At 39.9% G+C, this 17,223-nt stretch overlaps 1 protein-coding gene across 9 annotated transcripts in view; it reads right to left on the reverse strand.

Annotated features, from left to right (window-relative positions):
* Positions 1-17,223, reverse strand: part of fam131bb (family with sequence similarity 131 member Bb) — a 77,813-nt gene that overhangs the window by 12,327 nt on the left and 48,263 nt on the right. For all 9 annotated transcript variants that reach the window (XM_089117535.1, XM_039694417.2, XM_039694415.2 and 6 more), the window contains one exon: positions 2,201-2,341. In XM_089117535.1, the coding sequence (XP_088973661.1) occupies positions 2,201-2,341 (141 nt within the window). The remainder of the gene's footprint in view (positions 1-2,200; positions 2,342-17,223) is intronic.

Below are 17,223 nucleotides of genomic sequence, written 5' to 3' on the forward strand. Positions count from 1 at the left end.
AGTATACTGATTACTGAGTTTGGTAGGGGCTACATTCTTACAAGTAAATAATACCTGATTAGACGAACAAAATAATCGGTCAGGATAACTATCCTATGTCTGCAGGCTGATAGTCATGTTTGTTATTTATTTTTCTGGTGAAAGTGTCTTGCCTCAGGCTAATGTAAATCGATTTTTCAAATCTGGAGAGTCATCTATGGTAGCTTGATATTATAATAGTCTATTGACGACATGGCTATTATCTACCAACCAGCAATACTCCATAAAGACACATGAAAAGTATCTCAGTTAACTGTGCCAACATATTCTTCACTTGAATCCATTACCTCAAAAATCAAAGTGTCAATCCCTACTATTCTCACTACCAATTACTCTCTTCAAAAAACCAGCGGCACTTTTTTTTTTTTTACCTGAGCTCAGAGTTTTTGACTTTCATACCTTCTATTTCTTCTATTATAATTATGCTCAGTGATTTTATTCATATTGATTATGTTAGTAATACAAGCACAAGTGAATTCCAAATTAAAGGCTGTCATTTGGAACGACTGCATGCCAAATCTGGTCTCTCAGATATTCACTCTCAGTTTCTATTGCCTTACAACATAGCTATACCCTTGATATTCGCAATAGTGATATGGTGCATTCTATTATTCATCCGTCTCGGAGATCCGAATCGGACAAAAGACGTTGCCTAGAACCCAGATAGCAAACTGACATTGAATCAACGTGGAAATATGACATAGTTGATCTGACATTGTTTTGCTCATCGACTTAACGTTGAACCAATGCCAGACGCGTCATTCTTTCAAAACTAACGGAAAATCAACTTGAAATCAACGTGTTGTTTCAACGTTATGAAAGCAAACCAATTTTCGATTTTCATTTAGCTTTGAAGAATGCCGCGTCTGACGTTGGTTCAACGTTAATTCGATGAGCAAAATCAACGTTGTTTCAATGTCATGAGAGACGTCGTTTCCACATTGATTCAATGTCAGTTTGCTGTCTGGGAAACACGCCCCCTTTCCTCGGATTTCTCCTCTCGGACGTCGGACAACCGTCAGGACACCGAGTAAGAATTCCGTTTCGGAGTTCAAGATGGCTGCGCCCTGTGACTTGTAAGAATGAATTGTTTTCATTGTTTTTGAACCGCTTTGGTATTTTAAATGACGATTATAATGACTCGTATTACTGCGTCCCCTGTAGGTATGGGAATCGGTTGTTGTGAGTGCAATTACTAACGTTGCTAGCGTTGCTAACGGAAGATTAACATGAAAAACTTTAAATAAAGTAAACATTTTCAAGTTCAAATGGCGTTTTGATAAGGTGTAGTCATAATATTTTTATTTTAATGTAAGTGCCTGGTACTCGGCCAGTGCTACCATTACAACAGCTTTCTCCGACTCGGACAAGCAAAACATAATAGAACGCTTGAAGTGTGGACGTGACGTCAAATCCGAGGAAAAATATCGTCAAATATAATAGAACGCACCGATAGTCTCCATACTTTTAAATCTTGTCTCAAGCCTTTTTACTCAGGCCTTGGGTGTCATGAAATGCATTTTTATTATTATTATAAGATATGTTACTGGATTTACAAAAGACTTTTGTTCAAAATAGTTCAAAAATGCGAAACAGTTACAGTTTTGATACACCTCTGCCTTATGACATAATTATCACATTATCTGTCTGTAACATGCAGATGGCTTTCATTGTCCTGAGCTCTCATGTGAGTCTGTAAGGCTGTACTGAACTGTTCAGTGGATTAGTTCTTGTTCTCCTGAGAGTCACGGGTCTCTGACCTTTAGTTATTCATTTATTCAAAACCCAATGTGCACTGCTTTCCAACATAGTAATCCCACCCTCACTCGAGGGGGCTTTCACTATAAAGTTTCCTTCTTAGAGAAACCTTTTAGCATAGGCCTAAATAAAAGAAAACAAAGGAAAAAGTCTAATTTTTCAGTCGTTAAGGAATTAGTCAGGGATTTCAAACCATATCCTCTACATATTCTTTGAGCTGAAACGGAAAGTTGTTGAAAGAAAGTGTTTGATTGCAGTTGATGACAGCAAGTTGCCAGCACTCATCAGGGCTCACAATGTGACACGGAAGTTTTGTTACTAAATTGATTTCATTCCTACGTTTCCAGTCTAAAGCACAGTAGGAAGAGGTACGATTATTCTCTGAGCTTGCAGTAGTCAGTACCTCGGCTGGTGATGCTTTCCTGGTTGGCCTCGCTCAGGTGGGCTACGCTCCCCTGATTAGATCCCACGCTTGTGCTCTCCCCATCCATAGAGCTCCAGGCCATCAGCGTCGCCTCAGAGATCGCAAACTGTTGAAGCACACCTGACAGGATTCAAAATTCACCGTTTTAGAACAAGGCAGGTTCATTTTTGAATACATTGTGTACAATATGTATTGATACTTGTTGTGCGTGTCTTGCAGATGCTAATGATGCTATACTGCTACTGGTTGTACAGGGTATTTTAGGCTCATTATAATATTACAGATTTGTGACTAATATTAATTTGACCCTTAACCCCTAAATTAAACTCTCCTGTATTTAAGCCATTATTTAGTAATTTATCTCCTGGTTTCACAGACAAGGCTTAAGTCTAGTCCCAGACTAAAATGCATGTTTGAGCTGTTTCAACTGAAAACAACTTGCACTGACATCTTAAAATATGTCTTTGTTTTGTCTCAAGATGCACACCAGCAACACTTTTTTTCCTCTTAGGCATGTTTATAAAAGCTAGTTAAATGTTATAATTTAGGCGTAGTTCAGGCTTAATCTAAGCCCTGTCTGTGAATCCAGGGCCAATATAGATTAAAATATACACTATGATTAAAATGTACATTGTTCAAAAGCTTGGGAGTCATGTTTTTTTTTATTTTTAGAAAGCTTTTGGTTCAGTGATTAAAAGTTTGATTCAGTGGCAGTAATGACTTTTATATTGTTACATTAAAAAAATCTATTTCAAATAAATGCTTTTCTTTTGAACTTTCCATTCATCCAAGAATCCTGAGGAAAACGGTTTCCACAAATATTAAGTGTTTTCAGCTTTGATAACAATAAATAAATATAGCTGCAAGCAGCGATTGCGGGCCCAAGCCGGTGGCACCGCAACCCCGATGCCTTTAGTTACCCAAAGGCACCGGGATGGTGGTACCGCCGGCTTTGGCCCTTTATCGCTGCTCACAGCTATATTTATATTTAATATAAAGCCAGTGGCACCGCCACCTTGGTGCCTTTAGGGTTATTCTGTACGACGTGTAAAAACGTAACCCCCGCTTTGACTATCAAAAAGAAGTGTATTGTAGAGCTTGCATCAATGCGGACTCGATGCGCTGTGCGCTGTAACTCCATGTGGCTTTAAGCGCATCATTCTCCACTCGGGATGCGCATAAGCGTTTTATGCCACACTGTACTGAGCCTTTCATATCATAATGCAGTGACGCAATGACAGATTATTAATTGCCTTTCTTGTTCTGTTCCATCTATTATATGTTGATAATAGATAGGACAGAGCACTAAAACCCTCAAACAAAGCACTAAAAACTTAAGCTGTTTGCTGTGTAGTCTGAGAATGAGCTGTTTGATTTGCACCCTCTTCCTCTTCACTGTCCTCCATAAAAACCAGCTATCCAGGTCCATGTTGTTCTAGAAAGTTTGTATGTTGCTGCCTCAATTAACATCTCTGCTATACATTTAAAACATGGCTATATCTAAAATAATTTATCTTTTTGATTTTTGTTATCTTGTTTTTCATGAATATTTTACAACAATACAAAGAGCAATGTGTATTTTCCAATAATATAGTTTGTAATGGCTTTTTTTGTCATAGATTATAATCATATATTTTTTGGATTTGTTATTTATCTTTATAATGAAGTTGTCTGTATTAAGTAGATTGTGTTTAACACACACAAGAGTGATTTATTAGTTCAACACATAGTTATAGAAATTCTACTTTATCTAAAAAAAACCTGCACTTTATACACACACACACACACACACACACACACACACATAAATACATGTAAATAAAAATACCAAAAAAAAAACATCAAATGTGTTTTTAGTCAGAGTATTATTTTATACAGAAACAAATATTTGTAATTCAGATAAGAATGAAGTTAGTGTTTTAAAATCTTAAGGAAAACAAATATATTGAAATATAGCACACGAATTTTAAATTCATTCAACTTCAATTACAAATACAATCTTACTTTTATTTAAAGCAATCTATACATTTAAAAGATGGGGGTTATATGCCTATTTTGTCATTTAAAAATATTGTTATGCAAAATTGTTATGCAAAAAGACAAGGACTTAGAGACAAGGACTTGTAGGAAAAATCACAGCCAGCCACACACACACACATAAACACAGACAACAGCCCTCCCCTCCCCACACACACACACACACACACACACACACACACACACAGAGAGAGAGAGAGAGAGAGAGAGAGAGAGAGAGAGAGAGAGAGAGAATCGCAGGGGAAATAAATCCATTCAAACTACAATATCTGACTTTCTGTTGCTCAGAGCGAATGACTTTAAATTGGAAAGTTGATCGGCTTGACGAGAACAATATACGTGGTAAGTTTTGTAACTGTAGGTAAATTGAGCAAAGTTATACCACACTTTATGTGTCCTTTTTTAGTCATAAAATTCATTTCCTCGCCACGGCCAGACCGTTCGAGATATCAAAAAACCGTCCGGAATTGAGCATCCTCAATGTCTTGACTTCATGCACACCGAGTTTGGTTGTGATTGGTAAACACATGCATTGTGATTTGATGTATTTCTCCTAGGACAATTATTCAAACAACCCATAATTCATAATTCATAAATAACTTCCATTTGAACTGTCATAAAACTTAGAGCACGAAAGTTGTTTGGCCTGATGTGATCTATAATTGTACCGAGTTTCATATTAATTCATGCAAGTGTGTTTGATTTACGGACAAATGTTCGAATCCCAGTCCAGGGGGCGCTGTCGAGCCGCCCTGCCAAGCCCGGTTACCAGCTTCAGCCCGGCCCTGATGGCCATGGGTTCTGACCCGTGTGCAAAGTTTCAATTGTTTTCGAGGATGTTAAGGCCCCCGAAAATGCCAGAGAAGTCGCACACAGCAAATAAAGGGTTAAAATTAACCTGACAGGCGCCCCTCCTCTCACTCACACAGAGGGACACTGAGACACTGGCAAAATTCTGAGATTTTCTCTACATTCAAACAAACATATCTGACTTTCTGTGGGTCCTAGCTAATGAGTGTCAATTAGAAAGTTGTCCGGCTCGAGGAGTACAATATACATACTGATTTTTGTAACTGTAGATAAAACTAACAACCCCACTTTTGTCAAAAGGTGGCGCTACTGAGCCCTCACCACACCCGTTTCTGAAACGTTGCACATGTCTACTGGCTAATAAATGTGATGTGTCTGTCGAGTTTCATGCAATTTGAAGCATACTAAGAGTCTCAAAAGCATCCTAAAAGAATGGTAAAGTTTGATGCGTTGCCATGGCAACAGTTTTAAAGATATCAAGAATGCATTTACAGGTCTTCATCTGCCGTATATTTACATTATACAGATGAAGTTTGAAGCAAATCGGGTAAAAATAAAAGGGTGATTTCAAAGCATTTTGAAAATGACACACTTCCTGCTGCCAGTTGGTGGCGCTATAACTTTGACTCACAATAGTCACATCCATGTGATCGGCCTCTTACAGCGAACACACTGCTGAAGTTTCATCAAGATCAGTTAATGTATGCTGAAGTTATAACACACTTCCTGTTTCACGTTTCTCGCCATAGTTTTGTTTCCTCGCCACGGACAAACCGTTCGAGATATCAAAAATCCCCTCGCAAACTTTCATCCTCAATGTCTTGACTTCACGCTGACTGAGTTTCGTCGAACTTGGATCAAAGCTCTAGGAGGAGTATTTAACATTCCATTGCGAGCGTTTTACAAACAAACCTCAATAGCCGACTTCCTGTTGGGCTGGGGTAAAAAGTAAGAGCGCGAGGTATAGATGAAACGATGAGAGCAACATGTGTACCGAGTGTCATATTATTACATACAAGCGTGTTTGAGTTATGGACCAAGTGTTCGGACCCCGTTCCAGGGGGCGCTGACGAGCCGCCCTGCCACGCCCAGGTACCAGCTTCAGCCCGGCTCTGATGGCCGCGGGTTCTGACCCGTGTGCAAAGTTTCAAGAGTTTTCGAGCATGTTAAGGGCCCCAAAAGTGCCCGAATAGTCGTTAGAAAAATAAAAGAAAAATATAGCTGCGAGCAGCGATGGCGGGCCCAAGCCGGTGGCACCGCAACCCCGGTTCCTTTAGTTACCTAAAGGCACCCGGGTGGCGGTGCCGAAGGCTTTGGCCCTTTCATGATTAAATGTTAAAACGGCTTGCCATACTCTGTCATTTCGACTAGTCAAAATTATGTTACAGATATCTTAAATGATAATACAAACTATCCAAAATGTAATTACGACTAGACAGAAAGACGTTGTTGATATCTACAATGTTAATTCCGGATAGGCAAACTTAGCTTTTAAATGTTAAAAGGGCTTGCCATACAGGGACGTAGGCTCAGAGAGAGGCTCACCATATTCAAACCAAAATATCTGACTTCCTCTTGGTCCGAGCTAATGACTATGTAATAGAAAGTTGTCCGGCTTGAGGAGTACAATGTATATACCGATTTTTGTAACTGTAGATAAAACTAACAACCCCACTTTTGTCAAAAGGTGGCGCTATTTAGTCCTTGCACCATGCCCGTTTCTGAAACTTTGCACGTCTACTGGCTAATAAATGTGATGTATCTGTTGAGTTTCAAGCAATTTCAATTTCAATTTGACTGTTGAAAAGAAGTGCGCCGATTAGATACTCAGGATCGGTATCGGCTCTGACACTGCCATCTTTGACGAGGCTGATTCATATTGTGCATATACTATTCTATGTAAGGCACAAAGGCACAAAAACTTTCTAAAGTACCATAAAGTTTTTGTGTACTGTATTATAAGTGTTCTGAAGCTATTATGTGATATAGAAATTAATATTTAAGTCATTAAATTCAAGAACACGTAAACTTTTCCCTCTCTGCGCCTGTCAGTCATTCTCCATTCAGCATTCAAACAGCACGTCGCATTCGGTTACAGTCAATGATGAAACGATCTTCAAGATGATTCAATGTTAATCCTATTATACTGGGTCTTTAAGATAAAGGTCTAAAGGTCTATATTTTCGAATGAAGAAACTTTTTCTTGCTGGACTTTATTGCTGTAACTTAATCGTGTTACTTTCTACCGGGTGTCAGACGCTGTCGGTTAGATCACAACACTAGAGTCAGAGCACTATAATTGTTCTTCACGCACACAGTAACTGAAATTTAAAACCTTTAAAAGAAAAGGCTCAATAAACTATTGCATAGATAGATAATGTATAATACACTGTTCATAAATATGTATTTCCTTTGTGCTTTGAACTTTTCAATACGGACTCAATGCGCTGTAACTTCATGTGGCTTCAAGCACAACATTCTCCGCTCGGGATGCACATAAGTGCTTTGTGCTGCACCGTATTAGAGCCGTAATATCATAATGCAGTGACGTAATGACAGATTATTAATTGCCTTTCAATTATATGTTGCTGCGTCATTAAACATCTGTCCTATGCATTTCAAACATTTATAGCAGCCATGGCTTTATCTTTTTATGATTTTTGTTATCTTGTTTTTCATGAATGTATTTTTTAAAAATAAGAGCAATGTGTATTATCTATTATTAATATAGTTTATAATAGCATTTTTGTCATAGATTATGACAAAGTAATCATATGATCCACCAGCGAGGAACCAGCAGACCAGAGTGAACATTCTTTCTGTTTAGTTCAATCCTACTTAATAGGAATTTATTTAAAATGCTCGCTCTACTCCACACCATTAATGTCTTGTGCGGACATCCGTATTTTGACTTTCGGTTTTAAGTAAGCGATTTAAAAGCTCCCAAGTCCCAGCAGAGTCACACGTTGATTAACCGGTGGGAATATACACAATAGGCCTACCTGATATTGAACACAAGAGGGCAGTATAGCACTACGTATGACTCAGATTATTATTTTTTTCTGAATTTTACAACAATTCTGGCTGTTTTTGAACGTAAACATAATTCTTAAATGAAAAAAAGGAAAAATTGGGGACGTTATAATATTTGTATAATTTAATTTAGAAACAAATGATGTATAATTACATTTTTAGAAGATATGAGGCTTTTAGTGTTTACTTTTTTGACATTACTTTAATCTTTTGCCATAGTTGCACATGTCTACTGGCTAATAAATGTGATGTATCTGTTGAGTTTCAAGCAATTTCAAGCATGCTAAGAGTCCCAAAAGCATCAAAAAAGAATGTTAAAGTTTGTTTCGTTGCCACGGCAACAGTATCAAAGATATCAAAAATTCATTCACAGGTCTACATCTGCCGTGTATTTACATTATACAGATGAAGTTTGAAGCAAATCGGTTAAAAATAAGAGAGTGATTTCAAAGCATTTTGAAAGTGACACACTTCCTGCTGCCAGTTGGTGGCGCTATAACTTTGACTCACAATAGTCACATCCATGTGATCGGTCTCTTACAGCGAAAACACTGCTGAAGTTTCATCAAGATCAGTTAATGTATGCTGAAGTTATAACAGACATCCTGTTTCATGTTTCTCGCCATAATTTCGTTTCCTCGCCACGGCCAAACCGTTCGAGATATCAAAAATCCCGTGGCACTTTTTCATCCTTAATGTCTTGACTTCACGCTGATCGAGTTTCGTCGAATTTGGTTCAGTGCTCTAGGAGCAATAATTTAAATTCCATTGCATGTGTTTTAAACACAACCCTAAATAGCCAACTTCCTGTTGGGCTGGGGTAAAAAGTAAGAGTGTGAAGTAGGCTATATATGAAACGATGAGATCTATATGTGTACCAAGTTTCATATTATTACATGCAAGTGTGTTTGATTTATGGACCAAATTTTCAGACCAAGTTTATTGACCAAGTTAATCTGATTAATAAACTAATTATATAAAACTATTGTCAATTCACTACAATTAAACTAGTTATATGCCTTTACTTATAAAAAATAAAAATAAAAACTTATTTAAAAAATACCAGGCTTGAGAAATGTATTTTCTTTATGCAGGTCATACACACAGCAGTGAAATGGTTAAGCCCCCTCCCCCTGCACACACACACAGACAGCCAGCCAGCCAGCCAGCCAAAGACACATGTAGGCTCAGAGTGGCCATATTCAAACAAAAATATCTGACTTTCCGTGGGTCCTAGCTAATAAGTGTCAATTAGAAAGTTGTCCGGCTCGAGGAGTACAATATACATACCAATTTTTGTAACTCTAGTTAAAACTAACCACCCCACTTTTGTCAAAAGGTGGCGCTACTGAGCCCTCACCACGCCCGTTTCTGCAACTTTGCACATGTCTACTGGCTAATAAATGTGATGTGTCTGTCGAGTTTCATGCAATTTGAAGCATGCTAAGGGTCTCAAAAGCATCCTAAAAGCATCCTAAAAGAAGGGTAAAGTTTGATGCGTCGCCACGGCAACAGTTTCAAAGATATCAAGAATCCATTCACAGGTCTTCATCTGCCGTATGTTTCCATTATACATATGAAGTTTGAAGCAAATCGGGTAAAAATAAAAGGGTGATATCTAAGCATTTTGAAAGTGACACACTTCCTGCTGCCAGTTGGTGGCGCTATAACTTTGACTCACAATAGTCACATCCATGTGATCGTCCTCTTACAGCGAACACACTGCTGAAGTTTCATCAAGATCAGTTAATGTATGCTGAAGTTATAACACACTTCCTGTTTCACGTTTCTCGCCATGATTTCGTTTCCCCGCCACGGACAAACCGTTCGAGATATAAAAAATCCCCTCGCAAACTTTCATCCTCAATGTCTTGACTTCATGCTGACCGAGTTTCGTCGAATTTGGATCAAAGCTCTAGGAGGAGTATTTGACATTCCATTGCGATCGTTTTACAAACAAACCTCAATAGCCGACTTCCTGTTGGGCTGGGGTAAAAAGTAAGAGCGCGAGGTATAGATGAAACGATGAGATCAACATGTGTACCGAGTTTCATATTATTACATACAAGCGTGTTTGAGTTATGGACCAAGTGTTCGGACCCCGTTCCAGGGGGCGCTGACGAGCCGCCCTGCCACGCCCGGGTACCAGCTTCAGCCCGGCTCTGATGGCCGCGGGTTCTGACCCGTGTGCAAAGTTTCAAGAGTTTTCGAGCACGTTAAGGGCCCCAAAAGTGCCCAAAAGGTAGTAAAATAATAATAAATATAGCTGCGAGCAGCGATGGCGGGCCCAAGCCAGTGGCACCGCAACCCCTGGCTCCTTTAGTTACCTAAAGGCACCGGGGTGGCGGTGCCGAAGGCTTTGGCCCTTTCATGATTAAATGTTAAAACGGCTTGCCATAGTCTGTCATTTTGACTAGTCACAATTATGTTACAGATATCTTAAATGATAATACAAACTATCCAAAATGTAATTACGACTAGACAGAAAGACATTGTTGATATCTACAATGTTAATTTCCGGATAGGCAAACTTAGCTTTTAAATGTTAAAAGGGCTTGCCATACACGGACGTAGGCTCAGAGAGAGTCTCACCATATTCAAACCAAAATATCTGACTTCCTCTTGGTCTGAGCTAATGACTATGAATTAGAAAGTTGTCTGGCTTGAGGAGTACAATGTATATAACGATTTTTGTAACTGTAGATAAAAATAACAACCCCACTTTTGTCAAAAGGTGGCGCTATTTAGTCCCTGCACCATGCCCGTTTCTGAAACTTTGCACATGTCTACTGGCTAATAAATGTGATGTGTCTGTTGAGTTTCATGCAATTTCAAGCATGCTAAGAGTCTCAAAAGCATCCTAAAATAATTTCAAAGTTTGAAGCTTTGCCACGGCAACAGTTTAAAAGATATCAAGAATCCATTCTCAGGTCTACATCTACCGTATGTTTACATTATACAGATGAAGTTTTTCATCTGTTTTTCATCATTATACAGATGAAGTTTTTCATCTGTTTACATTATACAGATGAAGTTTTTCATTCATATTATTACATGCAAGCGTGTTTGATTTATGGACCAAGTTTTCGGACCCCGTTCCAGGGGGCGCTGTCTAGCCCCCCTGCCACGCCTAGGTACCATCTTCAGCCCGGGCCTGATGGCTGTGGGATATGACCTGTGTGCAAAGTTTCAAGAGTTTTCAAACCCGTTAAGGGCCTCAAAAGCCATTAAGAGTCTCAAAATCATCAAAAAAAAAAAGAATTTTAAAGTTTGATGCGTTGCCACGGCAACAGTATCAAAGATATCAAGAATCCATTCACAGGTCTTCATCTGCCATGTATTTACATTATACAGATGAAGTTTGAAGCAAATCGGGTAAAAATAAGAGGTTGATTTCAAAGCATTTTGAAAGTGACACACTTCCTGCTGCCAGTTGGTGGCGCTATAACTTTGACTCGAAATAGTCACATCCATGTGATCGTCCTCTTACAGCGAACACACTGATGAAGTTTCATCAAGATATGTTAATGTATGCTGAAGTTATAACACACTTCCTGTTTCACGTTTCTCGCCATAATTTCGTTTCCTCGTCACGGCCAAACCGTTTGAGATATCAAAAATCCCCTCACAAACTTTCATCCTCAATGTCTTGACTTCTTGCACACCGAGTTTGGTTGTGATTGGTAAACACATGCGTTGTAATTTGATGTATTTCTCCTAGGACAACTATTCAAACAACCCATAATTCTCAACTTCCATTTTAATTGTCGTAAAACTTAGAGCACGAAAGTTGTTTGGCCTGATGTGATCTATAATTGTACCGAGTTTCATATTAATTCACGCAAGTGTGTTTGATTTATGGACAAATGTTCGAATCCCAGTCCAGGGGGCGCTGTCGAGCCGCCCTGCCACGCCCGATGACCAGCTTCAGCCCGGCCCTGATGGCCATGGGTTCTGACCCGTGTGCAAAGTTTCAAGAGTTTTAGAGGATGTTAAGGCCCCCGAAAATGCCAGAGAAGTCGCACACAGCAAATAAAGGGTTAAAATTAACCTGACAGGCGCCCCTCCTCTCACTCACACAGAGAGACACTGAGAGACTGGCAAAATTCTAAGATTTTCTCTACATTCAAACAAAGATATCTGACTTTCTGTGGGTCCTAGCTAATGAGTGTCAATTAGAAAGTTGTCCGGCTCGAGGAGTACAATATACATACCGATTTTTGTAACTCTAGTTAAAACTAACAACCCCACTTTTGTCAAAAGGTGGTGCTACTGAGCCCTCACCACGCCCGTTTCTGAAACTTTGCACATGTCTACTGGCTAATAAATGTGATGTGTCTGTCGAGTTTCATGCGATTTGAAGCATGCTAAGGGTCTCAAAAGCATCCTAAAAGAATGGTAAAGTTTGATGCGTTGCCACGGCAACAGTTTAAAAGATATCAAGAATCCATTCACAGGTCTACATCTGTCGTATATTTACATTATACGGATTAAGTTTGAAGCAAATCGGGTAAAAATAAAAGGGTGATTTCAAAGCATTTTGAAAGTGACACACTTCCTGCTGCCAGTTGGTGGCGCTATAACTTTGACTCACAATAGTCACATCCATGTGATCGTCCTCTTACAGCGAACACACTGCTGAAGTTTCATAAAGATCAGTTAATGTATGCTGAAGTTATAACACACTTCCTGTTTCACGTTTCTCGCCATAATTTCGTTTCCTCGCCACGGCCAAACCGTTCGAGATATCAAAAATCCCCTCGCAAACTTTCATCCTCAATGCCTTGACTTCATGCTGACCGAGTTTCGTGCCGTGTGTTTGAATTCTCTAGGAGGAGTATTGCACATTCCATTGCGAGCGTTTTACAAACAAACCTCAATAGCCAACTTCCTGTTGGGCTGGGGTAAAAAGTAATAGTTTGAGGTATATATGAACGATGAGATCAACATGTGTACCGAGTTTCATATTATTACATGCAAGCGTGTTTGAGTTATGGACCAAGTGTTCGGACCCCGTTCCAGGGGGCGCTGTCTAGCCCCCCTGCCACACCCAGGTACCATCTTCAGCCCGGCTCTGACGGCTGTGGAATCTGACCTGTGTGCAAAGTTTCAAGAGTTTTCAAACCCGTTAAGGGCCCCAAAAGCCGCTAAGAGTCTCAAAATCATCAAAAAAAAAGAATTTTAAAGTTTAATGCTCTGCCACGGCAACAGTATCAAAGATATCAAGAATCCATTCACAGGTCTTCATCTGCTATGTATTTACATTATACAGATTAAGTTTGAAGCAAATCGGGTAAAAATAAAAGGGTGATATCAAAGCATTTTGAAAGTGACACACTTCCTGCTGCCAGTTGGTGGCGCTATAACTTTGACTCACAATAGTCAAATCCATGTGATCGTCCTCTTACAGCAAACAGACTGCTGAAGTTTCATCAAGATCAGTTAATGTATGCTGAGGTTATAACACACTTCCTGTTTCACGTTTCTCGCCATGATTTCGTTTCCTCGCCACGGACAAACCGTTCGAGATATCAAAAATCCCCTCGCAAACTTTCATCCTCAATGTCTTGACTTCACGCTGACCGAGTTTCGTCGAATGTGGATCAAAGCTCTAGGAGGAGTATTTCAAATACCATTGCGAGCGTTTTACAAACAAACCTCAATAGCCGACTTCCTGTTGGGCTGGGGTAAAAAGTAAGAGCGCGAGGTATAGATGAAACGATGAGATCAACATGTGTACCGAGTTTCATATTATTACATGCAAGCGTGTTTGAGTTATGGACCGAGTGTTCGGACCCCGTTCCAGGGGGCGCTGACGAGCCCCCCTGCCACGCCCAGGTACCAGCTTCAGCCCGGCTCTGATGGCCGCGGGTTCTGACCCGTGTGCAAAGTTTCAAGAGTTTTCGAGCACGTTAAGGGCCCCAAAAGTGCCCAAAAGGTAGTAAAATAATAATTATTATAATAAATATAGCTGCGAGCAGCGATGGCGGGCCCAAGCCAGTGGCACCGCAACCCCTGGCTCCTTTAGTTACCTAAAGGCACCGGGGTGGCGGTGCCGAAGGCTTTGGCCCTTTCATGATTAAATGTTAAAACGGCTTGCCATAGTCTGTCATTTTGACTAGTCACAATTATGTTACAGATATCTTAAATGATAATACAAACTATCCAAAATGTAATTACGACTAGACAGAAAGACATTGTTGATATCTACAATGTTAATTTCCGGATAGGCAAACTTAGCTTTTAAATGTTAAAAGGGCTTGCCATACACGGACGTAGGCTCAGAGAGAGTCTCACCATATTCAAACCAAAATATCTGACTTCCTCTTGGTCTGAGCTAATGACTATGAATTAGAAAGTTGTCTGGCTTGAGGAGTACAATGTATATAACGATTTTTGTAACTGTAGATAAAAATAACAACCCCACTTTTGTCAAAAGGTGGCGCTATTTAGTCCCTGCACCATGCCCGTTTCTGAAACTTTGCACATGTCTACTGGCTAATAAATGTGATGTGTCTGTTGAGTTTCATGCAATTTCAAGCATGCTAAGAGTCTCAAAAGCATCCTAAAATAATTTCAAAGTTTGAAGCTTTGCCACGGCAACAGTTTAAAAGATATCAAGAATCCATTCTCAGGTCTACATCTACCGTATGTTTACATTATACAGATGAAGTTTTTCATCTGTTTTTCATCATTATACAGATGAAGTTTTTCATCTGTTTACATTATACAGATGAAGTTTTTCATTCATATTATTACATGCAAGCGTGTTTGATTTATGGACCAAGTTTTCGGACCCCGTTCCAGGGGGCGCTGTCTAGCCCCCCTGCCACGCCTAGGTACCATCTTCAGCCCGGGCCTGATGGCTGTGGGATATGACCTGTGTGCAAAGTTTCAAGAGTTTTCAAACCCGTTAAGGGCCTCAAAAGCCATTAAGAGTCTCAAAATCATCAAAAAAAAAAAGAATTTTAAAGTTTGATGCGTTGCCACGGCAACAGTATCAAAGATATCAAGAATCCATTCACAGGTCTTCATCTGCCATGTATTTACATTATACAGATGAAGTTTGAAGCAAATCGGGTAAAAATAAGAGGTTGATTTCAAAGCATTTTGAAAGTGACACACTTCCTGCTGCCAGTTGGTGGCGCTATAACTTTGACTCGAAATAGTCACATCCATGTGATCGTCCTCTTACAGCGAACACACTGATGAAGTTTCATCAAGATATGTTAATGTATGCTGAAGTTATAACACACTTCCTGTTTCACGTTTCTCGCCATAATTTCGTTTCCTCGTCACGGCCAAACCGTTTGAGATATCAAAAATCCCCTCACAAACTTTCATCCTCAATGTCTTGACTTCTTGCACACCGAGTTTGGTTGTGATTGGTAAACACATGCGTTGTAATTTGATGTATTTCTCCTAGGACAACTATTCAAACAACCCATAATTCTCAACTTCCATTTTAATTGTCGTAAAACTTAGAGCACGAAAGTTGTTTGGCCTGATGTGATCTATAATTGTACCGAGTTTCATATTAATTCACGCAAGTGTGTTTGATTTATGGACAAATGTTCGAATCCCAGTCCAGGGGGCGCTGTCGAGCCGCCCTGCCACGCCCGATGACCAGCTTCAGCCCGGCCCTGATGGCCATGGGTTCTGACCCGTGTGCAAAGTTTCAAGAGTTTTAGAGGATGTTAAGGCCCCCGAAAATGCCAGAGAAGTCGCACACAGCAAATAAAGGGTTAAAATTAACCTGACAGGCGCCCCTCCTCTCACTCACACAGAGAGACACTGAGAGACTGGCAAAATTCTAAGATTTTCTCTACATTCAAACAAAGATATCTGACTTTCTGTGGGTCCTAGCTAATGAGTGTCAATTAGAAAGTTGTCCGGCTCGAGGAGTACAATATACATACCGATTTTTGTAACTCTAGTTAAAACTAACAACCCCACTTTTGTCAAAAGGTGGTGCTACTGAGCCCTCACCACGCCCGTTTCTGAAACTTTGCACATGTCTACTGGCTAATAAATGTGATGTGTCTGTCGAGTTTCATGCGATTTGAAGCATGCTAAGGGTCTCAAAAGCATCCTAAAAGAATGGTAAAGTTTGATGCGTTGCCACGGCAACAGTTTAAAAGATATCAAGAATCCATTCACAGGTCTACATCTGTCGTATATTTACATTATACGGATTAAGTTTGAAGCAAATCGGGTAAAAATAAAAGGGTGATTTCAAAGCATTTTGAAAGTGACACACTTCCTGCTGCCAGTTGGTGGCGCTATAACTTTGACTCACAATAGTCACATCCATGTGATCGTCCTCTTACAGCGAACACACTGCTGAAGTTTCATAAAGATCAGTTAATGTATGCTGAAGTTATAACACACTTCCTGTTTCACGTTTCTCGCCATAATTTCGTTTCCTCGCCACGGCCAAACCGTTCGAGATATCAAAAATCCCCTCGCAAACTTTCATCCTCAATGCCTTGACTTCATGCTGACCGAGTTTCGTGCCGTGTGTTTGAATTCTCTAGGAGGAGTATTGCACATTCCATTGCGAGCGTTTTACAAACAAACCTCAATAGCCAACTTCCTGTTGGGCTGGGGTAAAAAGTAATAGTTTGAGGTATATATGAACGATGAGATCAACATGTGTACCGAGTTTCATATTATTACATGCAAGCGTGTTTGAGTTATGGACCAAGTGTTCGGACCCCGTTCCAGGGGGCGCTGTCTAGCCCCCCTGCCACACCCAGGTACCATCTTCAGCCCGGCTCTGACGGCTGTGGAATCTGACCTGTGTGCAAAGTTTCAAGAGTTTTCAAACCCGTTAAGGGCCCCAAAAGCCGCTAAGAGTCTCAAAATCATCAAAAAAAAAGAATTTTAAAGTTTAATGCTCTGCCACGGCAACAGTATCAAAGATATCAAGAATCCATTCACAGGTCTTCATCTGCTATGTATTTACATTATACAGATTAAGTTTGAAGCAAATCGGGTAAAAATAAAAGGGTGATATCAAAGCATTTTGAAAGTGACACACTTCCTGCTGCCAGTTGGTGGCGCTATAACTTTGACTCACAATAGTCAAATCCATGTGATCGTCCTCTTACAGCAAACAG

This window comes from Pimephales promelas, chromosome 12 (assembly GCF_988280905.1).
Source record: "Pimephales promelas chromosome 12, fPimPro1.hap1.1, whole genome shotgun sequence".
Lineage (NCBI taxonomy): Eukaryota > Metazoa > Chordata > Actinopteri > Cypriniformes > Leuciscidae > Pimephales > Pimephales promelas.